This window comes from Nyctibius grandis, chromosome 2 (assembly GCF_013368605.1).
Source record: "Nyctibius grandis isolate bNycGra1 chromosome 2, bNycGra1.pri, whole genome shotgun sequence".
NCBI lineage: Eukaryota > Metazoa > Chordata > Aves > Nyctibiiformes > Nyctibiidae > Nyctibius > Nyctibius grandis.
In genome coordinates this window covers 50757556-50777025 of record NC_090659.1, presented here as the reverse complement: position 1 = coordinate 50777025, position 19470 = coordinate 50757556, and the positions used below count along the sequence as shown (strand labels likewise).

Here is a 19470-nt window from a genome sequence, read left to right as displayed (position 1 = left end):
TGGAGTATTTATATTTCCTCATTTATTGGAGAAGGTTGAAGCATGTGAAAGCCATAAATGTGTGTAAATACACATGTGCATACATAGACAAGATTATTTTTATATGAACTCAAGAGAATGGTTTTTAGCATTTTTAACTGAAGCAGTATTTTCTTGTAAATAGAACATTGTCACCTTCTTAGGGGGAGATTTTGGTCTGGCATTTGGGTATTTTTTTGTACTGGGAGTGGGTTTCTTACAAGTCACGCTCAGAATGTCTGTTATGTATGGTACATGTAGGTCTTGATGCGTTGTCTTGTCCCACGCATGCTGTGTTAAGAAGGCATTGTACTTAAAGGAGAAGGAATTGGTTCTTGTTTTTTTTTTTAAGGGCTTAAAAAATACGTATAGGGTACATGCTCTACCTTGCTACCTTAGTAGCAGATTAAATGTGCGGATGCATATCTGGGCTTCTCAAAATCTTTGTTCTTTCACAGTGTCTGCGCAAACAGCTGGAGTACAGCTGAGCAGCAGCACATACCTGGCCTGTGCCGTGTAGCCCTGCACGTGTGTGCAATAGCCGTGCGTCCGGGTGCTGCAGTCTGATTCTTTCTAATGAGCTGGGCTCCGCACAAAGGACCACGCTGACAGCGTAAGCAGTGCTCATTCATGTCCTTTCTGGCATGGTCTGTGACAGCCTTTGCTGCTCTCCAACTGCTTCTCTTGGGGAGAGGGTGGGAGATCCCTCCCCCTTTTTTTTTTTTTTTTTTTTTATAGGGCAGTCCCATCCCCACTGGTAAAACCCTCACTTGGAAGAGAGTCCCCAAAAGCTCATCGGTGGAAGGCATCTGTGGCAATACAGCTTCACTGAACCTGGGAAGAGAAAAGAGGGTCCTGCTGCGTGCAGCTCCTGTAGGTAGGGTCTTGAGTGAGTTCCCTCTCAGCGAGTGGGCAGTCCTGGGAGAGGCTACTGAGAAACTGCACAGGCTGGCAGGACAGGCTGTCCTTGCCTGCCAGCCAGCTTTCTCCTGCAACAGGGTTTCTGCAAGGCAGCGAGAACAAGCCCTGTGTTGCAAAGTCATTCCTGCCACTAGGCCTATGTTTTCTTCCTCTTTATTTCGTTAAGGCGGCCTACTCCACCTCCCTTGGCTATTTCCTGCCAGCTTTTCTCTGAAGTGGTTGTCGCAGTGCTGTGTTTCCATTAGTCAGGGAGAACGAAGGCCGTGTTTGCCCAGGTCCTGCTGACAGGAGCCTCGTTGTGCTGGTCGCTTTTCTGCTCGCTGCAGAGCCGTTGTCTCCGCCGACAGTCTGGCTCTGAGTTGAATACACAGGTCTGGTCCATTCAGCCTGCCATGACATTCAGGGTGGAAGAGTACTGAGAAGGTTTCTTGCTCTGTCATGCTGCAACCTCAGGATTTGCCTCTTACATGCCCCTCTGAGCCTCCCCCACCCCGCTGCTTCCAGTTTCTTTCCAGGCTTCTCTCTCTCCCACTGACGGTATTTCTCTAATATTCTTTCTCCCACTGGGAAGGATACTAGCTTTCATTTTTTGCTGTACAGTATTTTTCTGTCATGTAGCTTTCCCTGTGTTGTTTTTATCCTCCAGTAGCTCACTGACTTCAGAAGAGTGTGGAGTAGCAGAGACTGTTCAGCATCTATGCTGTGGGAGCTGGATCCTCCAGTGGCATTAGGTATTACCATGGGCAGTGCTCTGCCTTTTAGTTGTCCTCAGCCCTGACTCAGGAGCCCTAACGGCCTGTGGGAATAGGTGGCCTGTTAGAAAATTGGTGAGAAACCCACTGAGAAGAGGGTGGTTTAACTAGGTGTAGTAAAATGAAAAGAGGTGGTTGCTTTGCTAAACTCAGTACAACTGCTCAGAGTAAGCACTCATCTCTGGGCAAGCAGCTGTCCCCCTCCTACTGACACTTTGGAGCCCAGTGAGAGAGACAAATCTGACAGTGACTAAGGAATGGGGCTTTGCCAACCACACTGGCGACGGGACCACCAGGTAGTAGATGTCCACACACGGTCCATGTTTAAACTCCTGTTATCAGCCTAGAAGCCAACTAGACTTAGGTATCTACTGCAGGCTGGGCTTAACCTCTATTATGAGGATTTCCAGTGACTATAATGAGGGCTTTGGAAAGTAGCTGAGAGCTATATGTGACCAGTAGAGTTTGGGAGTTTTAGTCCTTCAGCTGAATCTTGTCCTTATTTTCTCCAAGGGCTTGAGACAAATGGAGCAGGTAAGAAAGGCTGCCCTCGTTCCCGCACTGTGGAGGGCAGGGTTGAGGTGGGGCTGGGCATTGGCTAGTTGAAGGGTCCTGCTGTGGTCACGGGCTGCTGAACTTGCAGCTCTCACCTTGTAACCGAAGCAGGTGCCACACTCGCCTGTAGCTGACGTTCACTGTTGTGTGATTCAAATACGATATCCAGTAGGGGTTTCATACTTACCGTCATGTTCTACGTCAGTCATCGTTCTCTGTAAATATCTATCTACCCAACACACTACAGCTGTTCCAGCCTACTTGGTATATACAAATAGAACTGTTTAAAGTATTATTTATACCTGTTAAAAAAACCCCACAAATACAAGAACGCTTCTTTACCTGATGGATCAGAACAGCTTAACCTGTCAGTTAAATACACATTTGCTTTTCCCTTTTCCATGCCTCTTGGTCTGGTTTTCACATGCCAGAAAAAGAGCTATTTTGATGCTATTGGCTTCAGTCACTTCGAAATATACAGCTTTTGGCATGATGAAATCACATCCTTTGGTCTTTCATCTCTGTAAGATGTTTTTTCCCCTTCTTTAATGTGGCTACAGCATGTACATTAAAATATTTTCAGTAATATTCAAACAACTCTGTGTTTTATCTTATCCATATCCCTCTGGATTTTAGCGTTTCATGACAGACTTCGATCATGCCAGTGATCATGGCCCAGAAAATGATTAGCCAGAACAGAGATGGAAAGTGACAGAAAGCCAAGTGGGAATGGCGGCGTTCTCCCCTCACCACATGGCAGCTGGCACGTAGCTGTGGTCCCATGCACAGTTTTGACACCTTCACCATGTTTACAGATACCACACAGGCACGAGAGCCCGACCACTATCCTGCTTCCCCTGCGGTGTCGGGGCCTGTGGGGCACAGAGCCTGCCGGACTCCTCATGCTGCTGCCACCCATCTCTAGCCCTCGCATTCCCCGGCTCCATGCAGGGTGGCACAGCGGGGATGCCTTATCCAGCAGAAATAAAAGTGTTTAGCTTTAAACGACACCCAATGCACAAGGCCTGAGGTGACTGAGCATCTGCTGCAGGTGCAAAAGGTAAAAGCTAAAGCTGGTGGAGCATCACCACCGTGCTCCAGGTGCTGTTTGGAGTGAGCTTTCCCAGGGAAAGGGCCTTGAGTCACAGGCCCTGCTCCATAACAGCAAATGATTCAAGCGTTGCTGCTCTCCCAAGTGCTCTTAAGAGCAGCACCCCATCCTTTTCCCTCATCCCATACTGTTATTTTACTTAAACAGTTTTTACAGTAGAAAGCTCTGCTCTGGAAAAGTCAATGAACTGGACAACAGAAAGGGTGGTGACAGCAAAACAGCACCTGTATCACATGTATGTGTACAGACCCCCTCACACACGGACGAAGGTTGGGGTTTGCTTGGCTACGCAGTATTTTCTGCAGAAGCAGCCCGGGGAAGGAACAACCCTTCATTTCTTTTCTCGTAGGCATCTGCTTTACAGTTTTATTCCTGCCAAATATTTATAAACGTACAACCAGAGAGGGCTCTGCTTCACATTAAGAAACAAACTGTTCATTTTTCTTTCCCCCTTAAAAGCATTAGTGCTTTTTCTGAGCTTGTCCGTATGTTGCTGGTTTGGAAGACACCTTTGTTTCTGTATTGCTGCTGCTGGTAAGGATGAGAGAGGGTTTCACAGGCCAAACCTAGTCCAGGTTGTCCAACGAGCTAATGCAGTCAGGCTGACTAAAGGAGAGCTGCTCTTCATCCTGAAGATTTGTGAGATGGCAGTATTTGTACTTGGCTTCAAAGTCCCCCCGCTCTTCTATTAATGTTTCCATCCTGGAACAGACAGAAAGAATCAAACCTTTGTTTACATAATTTAGCATTCATAAAAACCCTTTGTGCATCCCTGAGAGCAAAATGAATTATGCACTAAATGGATCTGGCAACTGTACAGGCAGCTAAAGCACAAGATTGCAGCTGTGGCAGCTTTCCTGAGGGAAGCCAGCAACCCAGGAATCCCCCTCTCCCCCAGCTCCATCCCCAGCCCAGAGCCTGAGGAGGATGCTGCCTGGGGAGTCCTTAAGGGGAGGATGGGGTAGCCCTGCTCCCTTCCACTCTGCCTTGGGTGGAGGGGGAGGGAAACACATGCAAGCCCTGAGGAACAACCTCTGGGGCTAAAAATGGTCAGGCCTTTTGTTTCCGAAGTTCAGCTTTTGCAAGCATTTCCAGCTCACAAATCAAAGGCTGAGGCTGGCAGCTGCCAACTGCCCTCGCAGCTTCACTGTTCTGTGTTTGCAATCCTCCCTGCTCTGCACCCTAAGAGCGGAGTGAGGAGGGAAGGGAAGACTCACGTTATTTAAGCAAAATCGGTTTCTGCAGCCTCAAGAGCGGGACAGCAGGGTGTCTTCACCTTTGAGGATGAACACGAACGTTAGCTTTACTCCAGAAGCAGCAGCGCAAAGAGATTTTCCTCATCAGCTCTACCATTTCTGCTTGGCTTCTGCAGGGACACCACAGGATGCAGTGCCAGTGGCTACAGCTTCCATGCCAAAGGCTGTCCTCTCAAGAGGCTGAGGAGGACACCGTCCAGCTCTAACAGAGACCTGTCTTATTTGTATAGGTAAATTGGGGGTAGGTTACTAAAACCAGAAGTGCAGAAACATGAAAGGAATTTACTAATGGTTGCTATTCCATTTTTCTTTCTTCAACGTTTGTAGTGGCTGGCATCAGCCTTTCTGTAACAGGGCAACTGAGGAGCAGTAACATGCAAAATTGGGAAAGCACAACTGTATTCTGGACTGATGGGCAGCTTAATGAACAGCTATTAATATCTCAGCTGTTTGTCTGTTTTGACATGTCACTTCTTCACTTTCCCGACAAAAAACCAAACAAACCAACCCCATTCTGTTCTTATTGCCAACAGTTATTTCCCCCCCGTCCCATCACCCTGGAAGGGGAGCCACCCCACCAGTCACTACACCTGAGCAGCCCCTCCAGGTGGGGAGCACAGCAAGAACCAATGGGCACTACTTTGGGCATCTCCTTTCCAGAGAAGGAGATAGAGAAGCACAGAAATATATATATATATTTTTGGCACAGCTTGCCTCCGGGGCTGACGAATCAAACCGACCATGCTGCAAAGATCTACTCTTTTTAGGAGAACCAATTGCCAGTTCCCCACTGAAGTACAAATATTTTACTTGCAGAGCAGTGCAGATAATTCATCCAACAAGCTTCAGTGGGATTTCCACTATTTTCAAGTTATTTGCAGATTTAGGCTATTTAAAGCAAGTCCTCAGGGCTACTTGTTCACAGGTGCTCATCCAATGCTTGGCCCAAGGCAGCCTCTCTTACAGCAGCGACTTAGGGCACTCTATGGTGAAGGAAATGATCCAGAGGTGGGTTTTTTAATGGATTCTGACTGCTGAAAATCCAATGCCTCATCTCCTTGCAATAACACAGCTGCCTCTGACTACACTTGCACAAAGGTTAGGAAAAAAGCTCATGTCCAGCAACAAAAAGCTGGAGAGCTTTTCTAGGAAAGCGCCTCAAGCCTTTCCAAACACATCAGTTGCCACCACAGCTCATTTATCCTGTCAGCCACTGCCAGGCTTCTCCATGTGTGGTTCAGACCAGAGCGCTGACAGAAAGGGTGATGCTCCCGACTACAAGGTAGATTGACCGAGGAGCTGCCCCAAGCAAAATGCTTTCAGTTCAGGCTTCCAAGGCCAGCTGCTTTGAAAAGGTTTCAAACCTGTCATAACTTAACTGCACCAGCCGCAAGTGCTGGCAGCTGAAGGAGGATGAACACAATGAGGAAGGAGGGGAGCAAGGAAAAAGCCATGCAACACCTTGGGGCAGCCAGTGGCAGTTCAAAACTGCAGTTGAGAGCAGACAGACCTGTCCTGGGTGACAGAGAAGCACCAAGCAGCTCAGCTTGCAGCCACCAGGAAAGAGAGGCTGTTACAGAAGAGGCACAGGGACCTGGAGCCCCAGAGAAAGCAGACGGGGAAGCCCCTTTCTATTGACCAGGTGGTTTTCTACAACTGATCTACACTTAACCTTTGGTGGCCAGAAGGTGCCCATGCCTGACCGATGGGCAACAGGGACATCCCCAGCGGAGCATGCTCCTGCTCCCCAGCCATCGCGAGTGCCGAGGGTGGGAGAAGCGTTGTGTAGCACAGCAGAGCTGCCTACTCTGTACGGGTTTCAGCCCTACAGGGCTTCACTCTCACTTGTGTAGGGGGGGAAAAACGTTGCAGAGGAAACTCAGAAAGCGATGAGACAACCTGATGCTGCCATCACCCGCTGGGAGACCCCAGAGGCTGCAAACAGCCTTGGGATAGGAGAGTCCCAGAAGAAAGGTGAAAACCAGCAGAATATGGCTGCTGGAGGCTCCCACCTTGCAGATGCTGGGAAGAAACTGCCAAAACAGCCCATTTTTACCACCTGCAGCAGGCAGATCACCATTGCTTCTGCACCTCCAGCTTCTCCCATTGCAACTGCTGGTCTGCAGCAGCACGCGACAGCCAAGCGCGCTGGCTCCAGGACACCCACTGTTCCTTTGGGAGAAGCCAAGAGCATGAAGAGAGAGAAGGGACTAAAACTGTCCTCTGAAGGTGGCAACAGCAGCAGTGGGTGGTCCCAGAAACAAAGTCCTGAACCCAGGAAACTTTTCCTAGGGCTGAGACACCACAAGGCCTCTCTTCTCCAAAAGCAAAGCCAGCAAGCAAACTGGCTTGGATGATAAAGTCAAACTGCTTATCCAAAAAGCTGCAGGTCTGGAGCAGGATTGTTTCCAAAAGGCCTGAGGACCACCATGTGGAATGACTCCTGGCACAGGAGTGATGCTCTCCCCTGGGCTGGCTGCTGGCTCTTACAGCTGGGGCAGAAAGCAGAGCCTGGCGACAGCAGAGCCCAATAGCTGCAGCCCTGCTCCAAAGCAGCTGGAGAGGAACCTTGTTAGAAAGGATATCCTCTTGGGGATTTTAGTTTGGGAATACGAGACCCTTCCCAGAGAGATTCAAGGTGAAAAAAAATCTGGCCCAAGAGCAACCCTTATCAGAGGCTCATAAAGAAGTCTGTGTGGGGTTTTGAAAAGAAACTATCCATGTTGGTGAGGCCAGAATGTCACCTGCTTTATTTTAGCTGACTTGCTATAAAGTTCATAGGCTTCTTCATGCACAGATGACAATTAAAAAATTTAAAAAATCAGTGTACATTGCACAAGGGAGATTCTTTTGAAAACATGCTTTCATCTAGGAAACATTCTAGTGCTGGGTTTCCCATTTTTTTATTAAAATCAGTTATATTAGGAAATAATAAAACCCTTTAATTGTATCATACTAGCTCACCTGATCTTTAACCCGTTGCTGCTCAAACACTGAGTGCTTGCAACGGGATATCACAAAATCAAATGTAGCAGCACATAACGCATGGCAGCTCAAAACTTAGAAACGGTCAACTAGTTGCCATTTTATAGCCAGCTACTTGTGAGTAGTACTGCTGTACTATACAGATCTGGAAGCAAAACGATGCAGGGGGAAGATAAGATTTAAGGGATTTTCTCTGTACGTGAACCCACTGGCACAGCAGAAGCGCACACCAGAGCTTTTGGCAACATTAAGAAAGGCTTCACGTCAGCTTTGCCTATGACAACAGTTCAGACACAAATCTTCAAGCTGCTGCAGTTTTTATCTTCACTTGACATCGCTCAGTCCTAGTTGTCAACCAAGCAGCAGCATCCCTGCACACATGGCTGTTTATAGTTTAGCTGTGCTGCGTGTCCTTCCAAAGGCAGAAGTCCGACTCCAGCGATCACTGGCTGACTCCTAGAGACAGCTCCGCTTTCATTTTTAAGTCTCAAAACTATACACAAGCCTACCGAGGGAGACAACGTAGCAGTTCCTAATGCCACTTTATTATCCTAAAATAGAATAACAATTCCTGCCCTCTACTTGTATCTGTGATGTCCTTGTCTCTTAGAAATTTCCCCACGTAGAAATCCTGAAGCAGGGTATATATTGAGCAACAGACATCCGTAAACACAAGCGTACTAGGTAGACTTCAGTTATTTATCAGGACTGCTCTCTGGATGTATCCTACAAATACGGCAGAACAGAACAAAATCACACTTGCGTATCGCAAAGTGGCACATCTGCAATTAAAACCACCTTCTCATCACCCCTTGTCTTCCCAAGATCCTTTACAACCCTCCTTTCAGTTAAGAAAATAAAACCAAAACACCCCTCCACTTCCTTCATCCTCCCTCATATCTTTCTCAATCGAAATCCATTTTCCAACTGCTTCTCTTCCCACTTAGTTACTTCTGCCAACCCATCCCCTCCTCTCCCATCTCACCCTTTCACTTGCTCCCCCCACCAGCCAACATGATCGACTTCTCCAGCCACACCCAGCTCCTACCCAGGGCCCATCCTGTAAACTGGCCTTTGCAAAAGAGGGACCGACGCTTCATACAGCAGGTTTCAGAGGAATAGGAATTTGCATCCAAGTGAAAGAAACACTACATTTTTCTGAGGAAGAAGAAAAAAAAAAGAAAAAAAAGGATTGGTTGTGGCTGTCAAAAGATCACAAGCCTTTTCTACTTGCAATCTTATGCCTGCAAAATTCCCTCCTTCTGTTCAAGGAGAATGTGGGATCCCAAACCAACACTTGCCCTACCCCACCTTCTGCTCTTCAGAGAGCAAAGCTCGCAGGAGGCACAATCCACGGACACATCACGGAAAAAGTCGCTATTTCTGTTCCCCATGGATTCTGTCACAGCAGCTTTCAAGAGGCTGGGCAGACCCTGGCCCACCTGGTCTGCGGACGCAGTGAATGAGCTGCCCTGTTTCAGGCTTGGCCATGATACCACTTACCAGAAACTCAACCAAAGATGCACTGGAAACTTCTGGGACAACGGGAGAAGGGAGATTCTCACATTCAGTGACAAGGTGGTACATCAGGACACAGTGGCAGGAAAGCCCTCTGACTGCAGGCCAGGCTCACGCTCGGTGATTTAATAACAGCAAAGCTATGAAGACAGGAAACTTCTAGCTGTGCAGCATACAGTCGAAGTCACCTAGCAAATAACTTTTAAAATTAGAGAAATCCAGCAGCAAGACACCCTTTTCAATTTTGTTAATGAAAAATAAACATCGACAGCTGAAGACATCTTTAGATAGAACACTGGAGAAAAATACAGGCCATTATTTAATGGGTTTTCCAAATGAGTTAATCTGGGTAAGAAGTGACCTGTCCAAAGGCAAATGCCAGTATCAACTCTATTTCCAAAGCAGTGTCCCTTCTATGATACAGTATAAAACTGAATTTCTTAATAAAATCCATGTCAAGTCCCTCATGGTCTTATGAATTTGGTGACAACAACTTCAACCACTTCAATAATTCTGAAAGTTTAATTAAAGTTGTATACAAGTAAAAATGGGAACTGGAGGTAACTGTAGGTAATCAACAGCCCTTGTGATTCTGAGACTAACCCTAATAAACTAAGCTCTTGTAAGGAAAGGCTTGATTTTGCATAGCTGAACTTGGAAGAAGTTCCTGCTCATCCTGCATGCTGAAACACTGGAGTTTTTCTGCATAGTAAGGAAGGCACAGCTCAGATCTTCAGCCCAGCTGAAGTATCTTCATCCTGAAAATCCTTGAGACAACCAGGGAATTTTTAACCCCCTGGTGACATTAAAAATTTACCTGGAAGTAATTGGCTACAACAGTGACAGGAAAGCACCTTAAGGCTGATGCTGGAGGTTGTCCTCTTGCTGAACATCAGTGGCATGGAGACCTCTGTCTGACTCCCTGCTCCAGAGCAGAAACCTGGGCAAACGCCCGGGTAGCCCACACTATGGGCCACGTGGAGGCTCAGCCCATCAGGTAAAACACATCTGTGTGGTATGACACATGGTATGAAGCTCTTCGTTCAGCTGTGAAGATCACTGTTGGGTGAGAGGCATGGATTGACTAACAGAACACAGAGCTGCTTGGAGCCCCAGGCTCATCACCAGCCCATTCCAGCATCAGCTTTCCTCAAAGCACAGGGCTGGAGAGGGTCTCCTTGGCTGTCACAGTCCCATCTCAGGCTACTGCCTGCCAAAGAGAAGATAAGCCCAGTCAGAAGCTCACAAAACACTATTCCTTAGTTAACTGAACTGTGCGCACTCCTGATGGCTGTTCCTGAAATCTTTTTAGGACCAAAAGTCTTCACCTTTTAAAAGGTGATGCTCTGTTCATGCAGAGTCATGTGCTAACATACCTTCAGAGCTAAACAAAACTATTCCTTCACTCCTAATGAAATCTGAAAAAATGTCGTATTTGTTCAGTACTTAAGAGGATTCTTTTCAGTGTATCTTGCATTACTATAGTTTTTGAGGCATATGATACTACAAAACATAGATAAAAGCCTGATATCCCCTTCGCACCAAGGCTGGAAGCATCTTGGCAGTCTATTAGGGTACAGAAGGAAATGCTCAGAGGCATTTGTCACTTGTCAAATGAGACAATGCCGAGATGCCCAAAATATTTTCTTGTTAATGTATTAAGGACACCCTGAGGAGAGAGCACCAGCACACTAGCATCAGACTGCTATACCTTGGAAGAGCAGTCTTCTGGCTCACTCGAGAGAGGAATTTGAGTGACACAGAAGTACCCCTAAGTTTCCGAGGCAAGTTTTATAGACCTAAAATTTGCTAAATGCTGCTGAAAGACTAAGTGAGGGTGAAAGACATTCCAGGTGTGCCTGGAGCCCAGAAAAAAAAAAACAAACTTAAAATGGCATTTTCCCCACTTTGACAAACCTTTGAAGCAACAGAAGACTGACTGGAACTTCTGTAGGGCAGGAGAACAGCCTGCAGCTACAAGACTTCAAGATTTATTTATTTTAAACCTTATCAACTGCTGCTGCTGGACAATTAGCATATTTATAACACTGCTAAGGAGATAAGGCTTCAATACAGTGGCATTTGGAGGGAGGCAGTATATATTTAAATGGAAAATCTGTCAAATATAAAGTACTTACATCTTACCTGAAAATGATTCCTTGAAAAACAACTTAAGCTTTTAAAGGCCAATACAATTATGTATTATTTTAATCTTAGTGCTAAAGGAAGACAGAAAAAGTGTATTTACAACGTCAACACTTCAATTAGAGAACTTCGTATTGCCATCCAATTACGTGGTCTGCCCAGCTTTTGGACCTATATAAAAAAAAATCCAACATCAATCTTACACACTTGTCAGCTGGGCATAACCACCATCCATAGCTATATCAGAATAAAACAAGTTATAGGGATATAGCTTAACAGTATTAGACTATTGTCGTAGTACATACCACACGGCAGTATCACGATGTGGTTCATAGTTGTAACAAAACACCTAAAGGCACTTGGCAAATCTTGTCCTCACCACCTACAGTAAAAGATGCCCTAAACCTGAAGGAATCAGCAAGCACTGTTGTCAGCCACCCTGCTGAGAGGTAGGGTATCTTGTGTCTTCTTCTTCAAGGACATGCAATGAGGTAAACATTCAAGAAGGCATACCCTAAGTGCCACCTCGAGATCAAACACCAGAAGATAGCCAGCATCTCTCCCTCCCCAGCAAGTTTCAGTCCCTGCATCCAGGTCATCTTGCATTGGCTTGGATTCGAGAGGGGAACATCACTGGACCCCACCTCACTACAGTTCACTTCAGGAGAGTTTTACGTATCTGTAACCCTCAAATTTAGCTGTACTATAATGTTTTCTAATAAAATAATTTAATATCCAATTTATCAAAGTAAGGAAGTCACTTGTTTTCTTTTTCACTGAACCGTGGTGAAAAAAGGTCACTGTTTTATTCAGCATCATAGTTACATAACAGTTGTCTGTTTCTATTACTAGAAAGAATTTATTAAAATAGTCCTGAAAGACACCTTTTCTTTCTCCAATGCTTTCGAAACTATGCCTTTTAATGCCAATTCCACACAGTCGCGGGTTTGATCCGTAGTAGTCACTTATAGCAATTGTCAAGGCACAAGCTCAGCTCTGCACATCGGCTGCAGCTTGCATTATAAAAGAGATATGCCAGTTACATCTTCATGTAAAAACGCATAATCCCTTTATCATATATTGCAACAGGAGAAATTAACATTAAACACAGACTACGAAAGGTAAAGGATTTATTTCCGATATGATTTGTAGAGTTAAATTAAAAACCTACTGAATACTTTATGTAGTAGATGAACATAACCTTAGTAGTTACTTTCTAACAGTTTATTTAATGGTTGGAAGTGTACAACATGAAGTAGGCCTTACGTTTAATATTGTTCAATTTTGCTTATTGTTAGATGAGATTAAAATACAGTAGCCATCCCTTTAGATTATGTTGCAACACTGATCATGTGCCTTGATAAGTAGGAACAACGATTCATTAAATAAAAGGTGATGACATAACATGTAGGGAAGACTTTGGATTGTCTATTTAAAATGTCAACATAATAGGCAGTTAAGAATAAAACTTCATTTTAAGTGCACTTCCACATGCTTTGTTTATAAAATAGCAAAAACTTCCTATCTTTTTTTCCAGACACTTCACTCCCTACTCTAAAGCTGTTCAGTTGAAAATGCACTTTCCCCAGTAAACTTCTTTAAAAAAAGTAACTAAAATTTCTACCCTTTCATATGCTAAGAAATGTTTCCTAATTAAAAACACAGTTTATTACAAGACATGTGAAGACAACATATAGTGAAATGAATTTTAATTTTTGTGCTGTGACTAAAGTAAAGTTCTCAAGGCTGCAGTTTAACATTCCAAGTTCTCCCTTCCATCTTTATTGATTCTTAAGATTTTGCACAGAAACTCTTTGGGGGCTAGAACAGCAGTAATTGCATCACACTGTTTTCCAAGACTTCAAGTTTCAAAAGCAAACTCTTCAAAAAGTACAGTTCTTGATTTGATTAGATACAGGGACAAAAATATAGCACATACTTGAAGGTTACATGGTCTACAAATGATGGCAATATTTTCCTTGGGAGAGTACAGTTTGTTTTCTTGTAAATACTCAAAAAGGCTCAACTTCAAGCAGTAATAAACACAAGCAAAAGTGATTTAACCCTTAAAATAAATATTCAGGAAAACCTCTCTGTACATACAAGTGAAAGAATATGTAACACTTTCACGCTAAAAGAAAAAATAAAGATTTTGTTCATATAAGCAGCTGAAATCTGCTGTTCCAGCCCAATGTCCCCAGTAAAGAAGGGAGGCACAAACACAGGTGACTACTGTAGCTCACTATCTTATGGCCTTTTTGGACAGGGACATCACCACCATCATTTTTTTTTAATCCCTTTTGTTATATTTATTACAGCATGCCAAATCCTTTGGCATATGTGATGGCCTTCAATAATCTTTCTTTAAGTTTTTCTTTGCTTGAGTACTCCGGAAGCAAAAGTACATTAAAGCATGTGTGAGATGTAGGTAACCTGTAGAGCAAAAAAAGAAAGAATTCAGATCTGGAAACATGCAGTACATGCAAAGAAATGCATCACTATTTCACAAATCCAAAATAATGGATTTAAAGAGAATGTGCTTTGCTTAAAGATTCAACTTTCAGATTTAACTAAGTTATTAAATTAAAAGCATAGAATTTGCTTCAATTTATAAACAAGCAAAACGTAGGGTTTTTTTTACCTCTCTGTATCTGGGCCGTTTTTGGCTATGATCATCTTTAACTTTCCAAGTCCTCCCACGGGGGCTCTGTCTGTGCCTGTTGTAAACTGTAAGAATAGTCTTTTCTGTTCATCTGTAAATGAATGGACTATTTCCCAGAATTCCCTATCAAGGAAGAAATCAAAAAGTAAGCTGAAAACTGTCTTTGGTACAAATGAGACTTTCAAAAGTAATTGAACTTGGAAGGTTTAGGAATTCTAATCAATCTTAACATCAAGTTTACAAGTTGCATTCATAAACCAGAACTAACAGTAATATATTTACCAATCGATGAGATTCAGAAGTAGAAATCAGAAATATTACCAAAACACTGCAAGTTAACTGTTTTTAAATGTTAATTCGCCTGATAAGTGATCTGCAAATATTCTTCCTTTATTTTACTGTTCCTGTTTCCTAAGGAACTGTACTGGTTCCACTACACTGCCCATCTCTGCCACCTTCTTAAACACCACAGTAAACAAATGCATCTGCTGTCAAAGGTTTTCTACCCTAGCAGGAACTAGTTAAGTAGTCGGCAAAGTCTAGAGGACTGAAGATGCACACTTCTCTGACCCTTGTCTTCAGAGTTCTCTAGTCAAAGGGGACAAGAACGTAAAAACATTCAAAACACTGATTTTACTTGATTTCTAATTAGAGAAGTAAGTTCTACACATGCAACCTATTCAAACAATTCGGTGTTTGTGATTTTTTTTCTTTTAAACAACAGCAGAGCAGTGGTAATTTATTGAACCAGCCCTGTTTATACTGGGGATTACTTAAGCATATGGTATAAGAGAAAGACCAAATACCCATGGAAAAAACCCCTTGTAAGCTTTACCAAAGTTCACTGGAAGCTAAAAACAATGCTTGTAATATCTGCTCTTTTCTACTGACAGTACTTGACTATAGTGAAATTATACATAAGACACTTGCACCTCCAGGACTACAAAAATACTCAATCTTACAGTATTAAATTCATTGTGAAGAAACAGGCATGTTAAGAGCTTTTAATATTTCAGAAATTAGAAAAAAAATACCTAATAATAAGAGAGTCTCTTGTATAGCCACCATCATATTCTGTAGTTTCTTCTAGTGCTTGAAAATCTAAATTCTGTAAGAAGATGACATTTTTTAAAATGACCACTAATTATATACTTAGGATCAAAAGAGTTCCGCTTTCTGGTGTACATTCAGGATTCTTACCCTACTTCCACAAATAAGTAATTCAATTTCCTCTGGTCTAAATAAATATTTCAATGGAGATTCATTGGTCACCATGTGGAATCCTCTCCGAAAGGCCTTGAACTGCTTTTCTACTGATTTATTGAGTATATAGTCAGCATACAGATTGACAAATTCCTGTAAGGAAACAATCCCCCCAAAAAATCTTAGTATTTTGACACAAGCCACTTGAAATATCTCCCAAAAATACAAGACCCCGAAATACATTTAATTCCATGATTCTACATAGATTATCTGGGCTCAGCTTCTACTCAGCAATAATAAAGAACAAGTCTCCAATATTTCTCAAACAGGTCAAACACCACACCCAGAAGCTATGTATGCATGTATCGATGCTTTCTTTTCTGCTTACAACTATACTGTGCTATTGCAATTTTAAAAGGTTTTTAAACTGAAATTATAAGTGAGACCAAGCCTTTATAGAGTGCTACATAATTCTGCATACAGTATCTAAAAATTACAGATCACGTTAAAAAATTATTTGAGTGTACCTTTCTATTTTCATTGGTAATAGGAATTTTATCACCGTTTTCCTTTAAATCATGCATCATTGGATTGCCAAAGAGATCCGTATGAGATATTTGAAACGTTATCATCATATCATCTTCCACACTTCCTTCATACTCTAGTAAGTCTCTCAAACTCTGGTAAAGAACCTAACAGAATAAGAAATACATGTCTGTCATAGATAAGTTTCAATAGTTTTCACTGAGTAACACCAGAAGACATGAAATCATCTGCCTCAAAAAGGGTTGTTATTCTATGACAAGTCACCTAAGGTCTCCCATAACAGTCCAAACAAAGGTGTATTAAGCTCAGTGTTTGTAAAAATAACCAATGGCAGATATTAAGGAAAGATAAAAAAGAAACATGGCAATGAGTGATAACTCCCTTAGAAGAGCCTATCGGTACCCAGGAATCTTCCTAAATGCACTGGTCATACCTGTGTCTTTAAGAGCCACTGACTACCTCTTCCTCTTTTAACTCTTTTGAAACTGTATTTACTTTTGGCATCCAGAACATGTTACACTAATACGTTGAACATATATGTGTTAAAATCAAAGAAAATGCTTTATTTTATATCAGATAAAATTCAGGCAGCAGGCTTTTATCTCTTACATCTTGATTTAAAACCCAAACAAACTAGGAAGTAATCGGGAAGCAACACAGATGGGGCAGTCATTAAAGTAAGAAAGTATTTATGCACAAAAAAAAAATAAATCACAAGTTAGGTCAGAATTTGCCAAGTGGAATCTGAAATTACCTGTAAGAGTTTGCTCTATTCAAAGGAGCAACCAGCCTTCCTCCCTGCTATGCCTTAGGAAAAGCCCAAGACTCTCTTGGAAACCAAAGGCTATGCAGAGAAAGAACAATTCTTTGGCTGAGACAAAGGTGTAGGACTCAAGAATGCAAAGTGAAGGTATAAGCAACAACAGAGTGCAACTATACTTTTATAGCGAAGTAGAAGTAATAAATTTCCCCTCAATGTTTTAATTATTGAAAGTTTAGATGTAAGCCTCATCCTCTCACTATCTGTATCCTTTTGATTCTTCCACAGCACCTTTAAAAATATCTTGCATTGAAAATGACTGGAATTGGAACCGTTGGTGGTGAGGGCCAGTGAACACCCTATCCTCCATGCTCTATAGCATTAGAAAAACACTGTGAGGCTTGACTACTGTGAATTTCATTTTTTGTTTGTGAAGCTCTGAAGTGAAGTAAGTCATATTAGAATACAAAGAGCTTAAGGATTATTTTAAAAGAAGTCAGTGTAGCTGTCAGAGGAGAAATGTTAAGAGTAGGGGAGAAAAATTAAGATATGTCCTGACTGCCTTGTTTCACAGAAATAAATCCTCTTTTTCTGTCACAAAAAGTTTTGAGTATGTAATAAAAATTACAGGAAACTGGGAGCACTGTGTATTTCTCAACATCAGTTTACAGAGAAACTGGTCAAAGCTGGCATGCTGTTGTATGTAGCCATCCAAAGCAGACTGGATAACCTATTTTTTGATGACATGTCTCATTTTTTGATTAAACAAAAATAAAAAGCAAGTTCTTTCTGAACAGTATCATTTTACTCATCTTTTTTGAATAGCTGAAGATTTTGCTTAATGAAAAGAGAAATGTCCCATCATTTGAAATGAAATAAAACATACTAATAACTCATACTATCTAGCATGAGTGAAAACTACTGGTGATCTTCGATTGAAGACGGAGCAGGGCCAAGACATCTTGCATATATGCTTCTATGCTCTACCTACTAAAACATGCGCACAGCTTAGCATTTTTGTATAGCCACTGGCTGAGGAGGGGTGGGGGAAGATGGAGACTGATCACTGCTCCCAAACTCTAAGGATATTCATGAACCGTCTCATCTGTCTTTTGCTTTAGACAAAAACCAATATGAGCATTGTACCTTTGCATGTCTACTCTTACTTTCACATTTTTTACAGAAATCTACTTCTACAAATAGATACAAACCAGCCTAACTGTAGAAGTCTCTTTGGGAAGATACTGTTAATAATAGTTTATGCTTAGTAATGCTTAGTGACATTAAGTAATTTAGGCAACATGTAAAAAATAGAACAAAGCTTTACAGATACCCGTCCCTATTTGTTGACTTGACAATTCTGCCTCCTCCAAAGAAGAGGTAGTAAGAGGTTTTACTGCTTACGAATTTATTTTAACAAATACAGACTCTTCACACAAGTCACTGGTTATTTCACTTCCACTTCTGACAGTGATCTTGTGTTTAATTTACATCTAGATTAAGTTATTGCATGAAAACTCAAAGAACATAATGAACTTACAGGATGAGAGTCTGCCAGATCACGGAAAGTTCCTTTTTTGCCCATTAGCTTCCTGTAGACAACCATGGGAAAATGTACATCCAGTATACAGTTATTGTAAATTGCGAGACCCAGTACTATGCCAATCAGTGTAAACTGACCCTCAGTTTCAAAAGAGGACGGATTAAACCAAAACAGTTTTGTAGATTCATCATATGTGAACATCCCTGTAAAAAAAATCATGTTGAACAATTATGGTTACATTTCACTAAAAATGACATGTAAAACATACCATTATAAACCGATTTGCATTAGAATGCCTCTAAAACATGTTTAACTTAACATTACACTGAATTTAATGGCAAAGAGAAGCTACTTACCTTAGGGTAACTGGAGCTGCTCAAAATACTGTTACTCACATTACAACTAAAAGCATGCAGGAGACCTGCGATACAACACCCTGCAAAACCCACTGAAGCTGTACATCCACAACCTTTCATCCCCCTCCATTACTGAGGAAGCAGCAGCACATTGTCAACATAGATTGTAACTTTGATAAATACAACAGTGCAAGAAAAGAACACCATCAAAAACCACGTGGATGAAATAATCCCGGAGAACTCCAGTTCCTAGAAAGTGATAGTCTTTCCTCAAAGGCTTTTCCATGCCAGTTCCAGCAAAGGAACAGGACTAGATGCAGCCCCATTACTGAACTGGAAGCTATGATGATGGAGCAGAGATTAACCATCACATATGAACTTAGAGTTAGATGCCCAACAGATTTTTTTGTTTGTTTGTTTAAAGGTACTCGACAAGGCCCACTGTTGCTGCAGCTATCACATACATCCTAAGCTGAGGTGAAAATGTAACATGGGACTGTTGTTTCAGAGAAGGGGTTGCAATTTTAACAGCTTGTCACTGTTGAAAGTGGGAGGTTTTGCTTTGTTCCCCTATCATCTGATTCAGCTTGCTATTTCAGGTGACCAACTTCCTGCCAAGTTCACAAGCTGAGCACCTTCACAGAAAGCTTCAAACAAACAGCTGAACTGGCACATGCCAGGAGTGGCGGGAGAGGATAGCACTGTATAGACAAGAGAAGGGCAAAGAGTCCCTTACCCTTTTGGCTGTAGCAAGCCACTAGATTAGCTCTTGTTTATGATACCAGAGTTTATGTACAGGCTATAAGCTATTCAAATGAGTCCCACAGTAAAATCCATTGCTTACCTGACTAGATACCAAAGCAAGATAAATCCAAAACCCATAGACTTAATGGGAGAGAGAGACCCCACCCTGGACAAGTACAGTCGCCGTGATCTGTTGCTAAGTCTCATGATTTCCAGGCAGAACCTAAGAAAAAGTGCCCAGGCTCCTTCCTCTCCACACACCAGAAGTTAGATGCACGTGGTCAAGAACATGAACTACATTTGCCACAAGGATTTATCTTGTCAGCTCTTAAAAGATATGCTTATTTACAACCTAAGATGATGTACAAATTGATTACAAAGCCACAAGAACATAG

At 42.4% G+C, this 19470-nt stretch overlaps 1 protein-coding gene across 6 annotated transcripts in view; it reads right to left on the bottom strand.

Moving 5' to 3' along the window:
- Positions 1-12374: 12374 nt before the first annotated feature.
- The window catches only part of UBE3A (ubiquitin protein ligase E3A), a 55459-nt gene continuing 48363 nt past the window's right edge, over positions 12375-19470 (bottom strand). For all 6 annotated transcript variants that reach the window (XM_068418170.1, XM_068418161.1, XM_068418144.1 and 3 more), the window contains 6 exons: positions 17973-18178; positions 15654-15818; positions 15124-15279; positions 14958-15031; positions 13903-14046; positions 12375-13694 (listed from right to left, as the gene is read on the bottom strand). In XM_068418170.1, the coding sequence (XP_068274271.1) occupies positions 13574-13694; positions 13903-14046; positions 14958-15031; positions 15124-15279; positions 15654-15818; positions 17973-18178 (866 nt within the window). In that variant the 3' untranslated portion in view covers positions 12375-13573. The remainder of the gene's footprint in view (positions 13695-13902; positions 14047-14957; positions 15032-15123; positions 15280-15653; positions 15819-17972; positions 18179-19470) is intronic.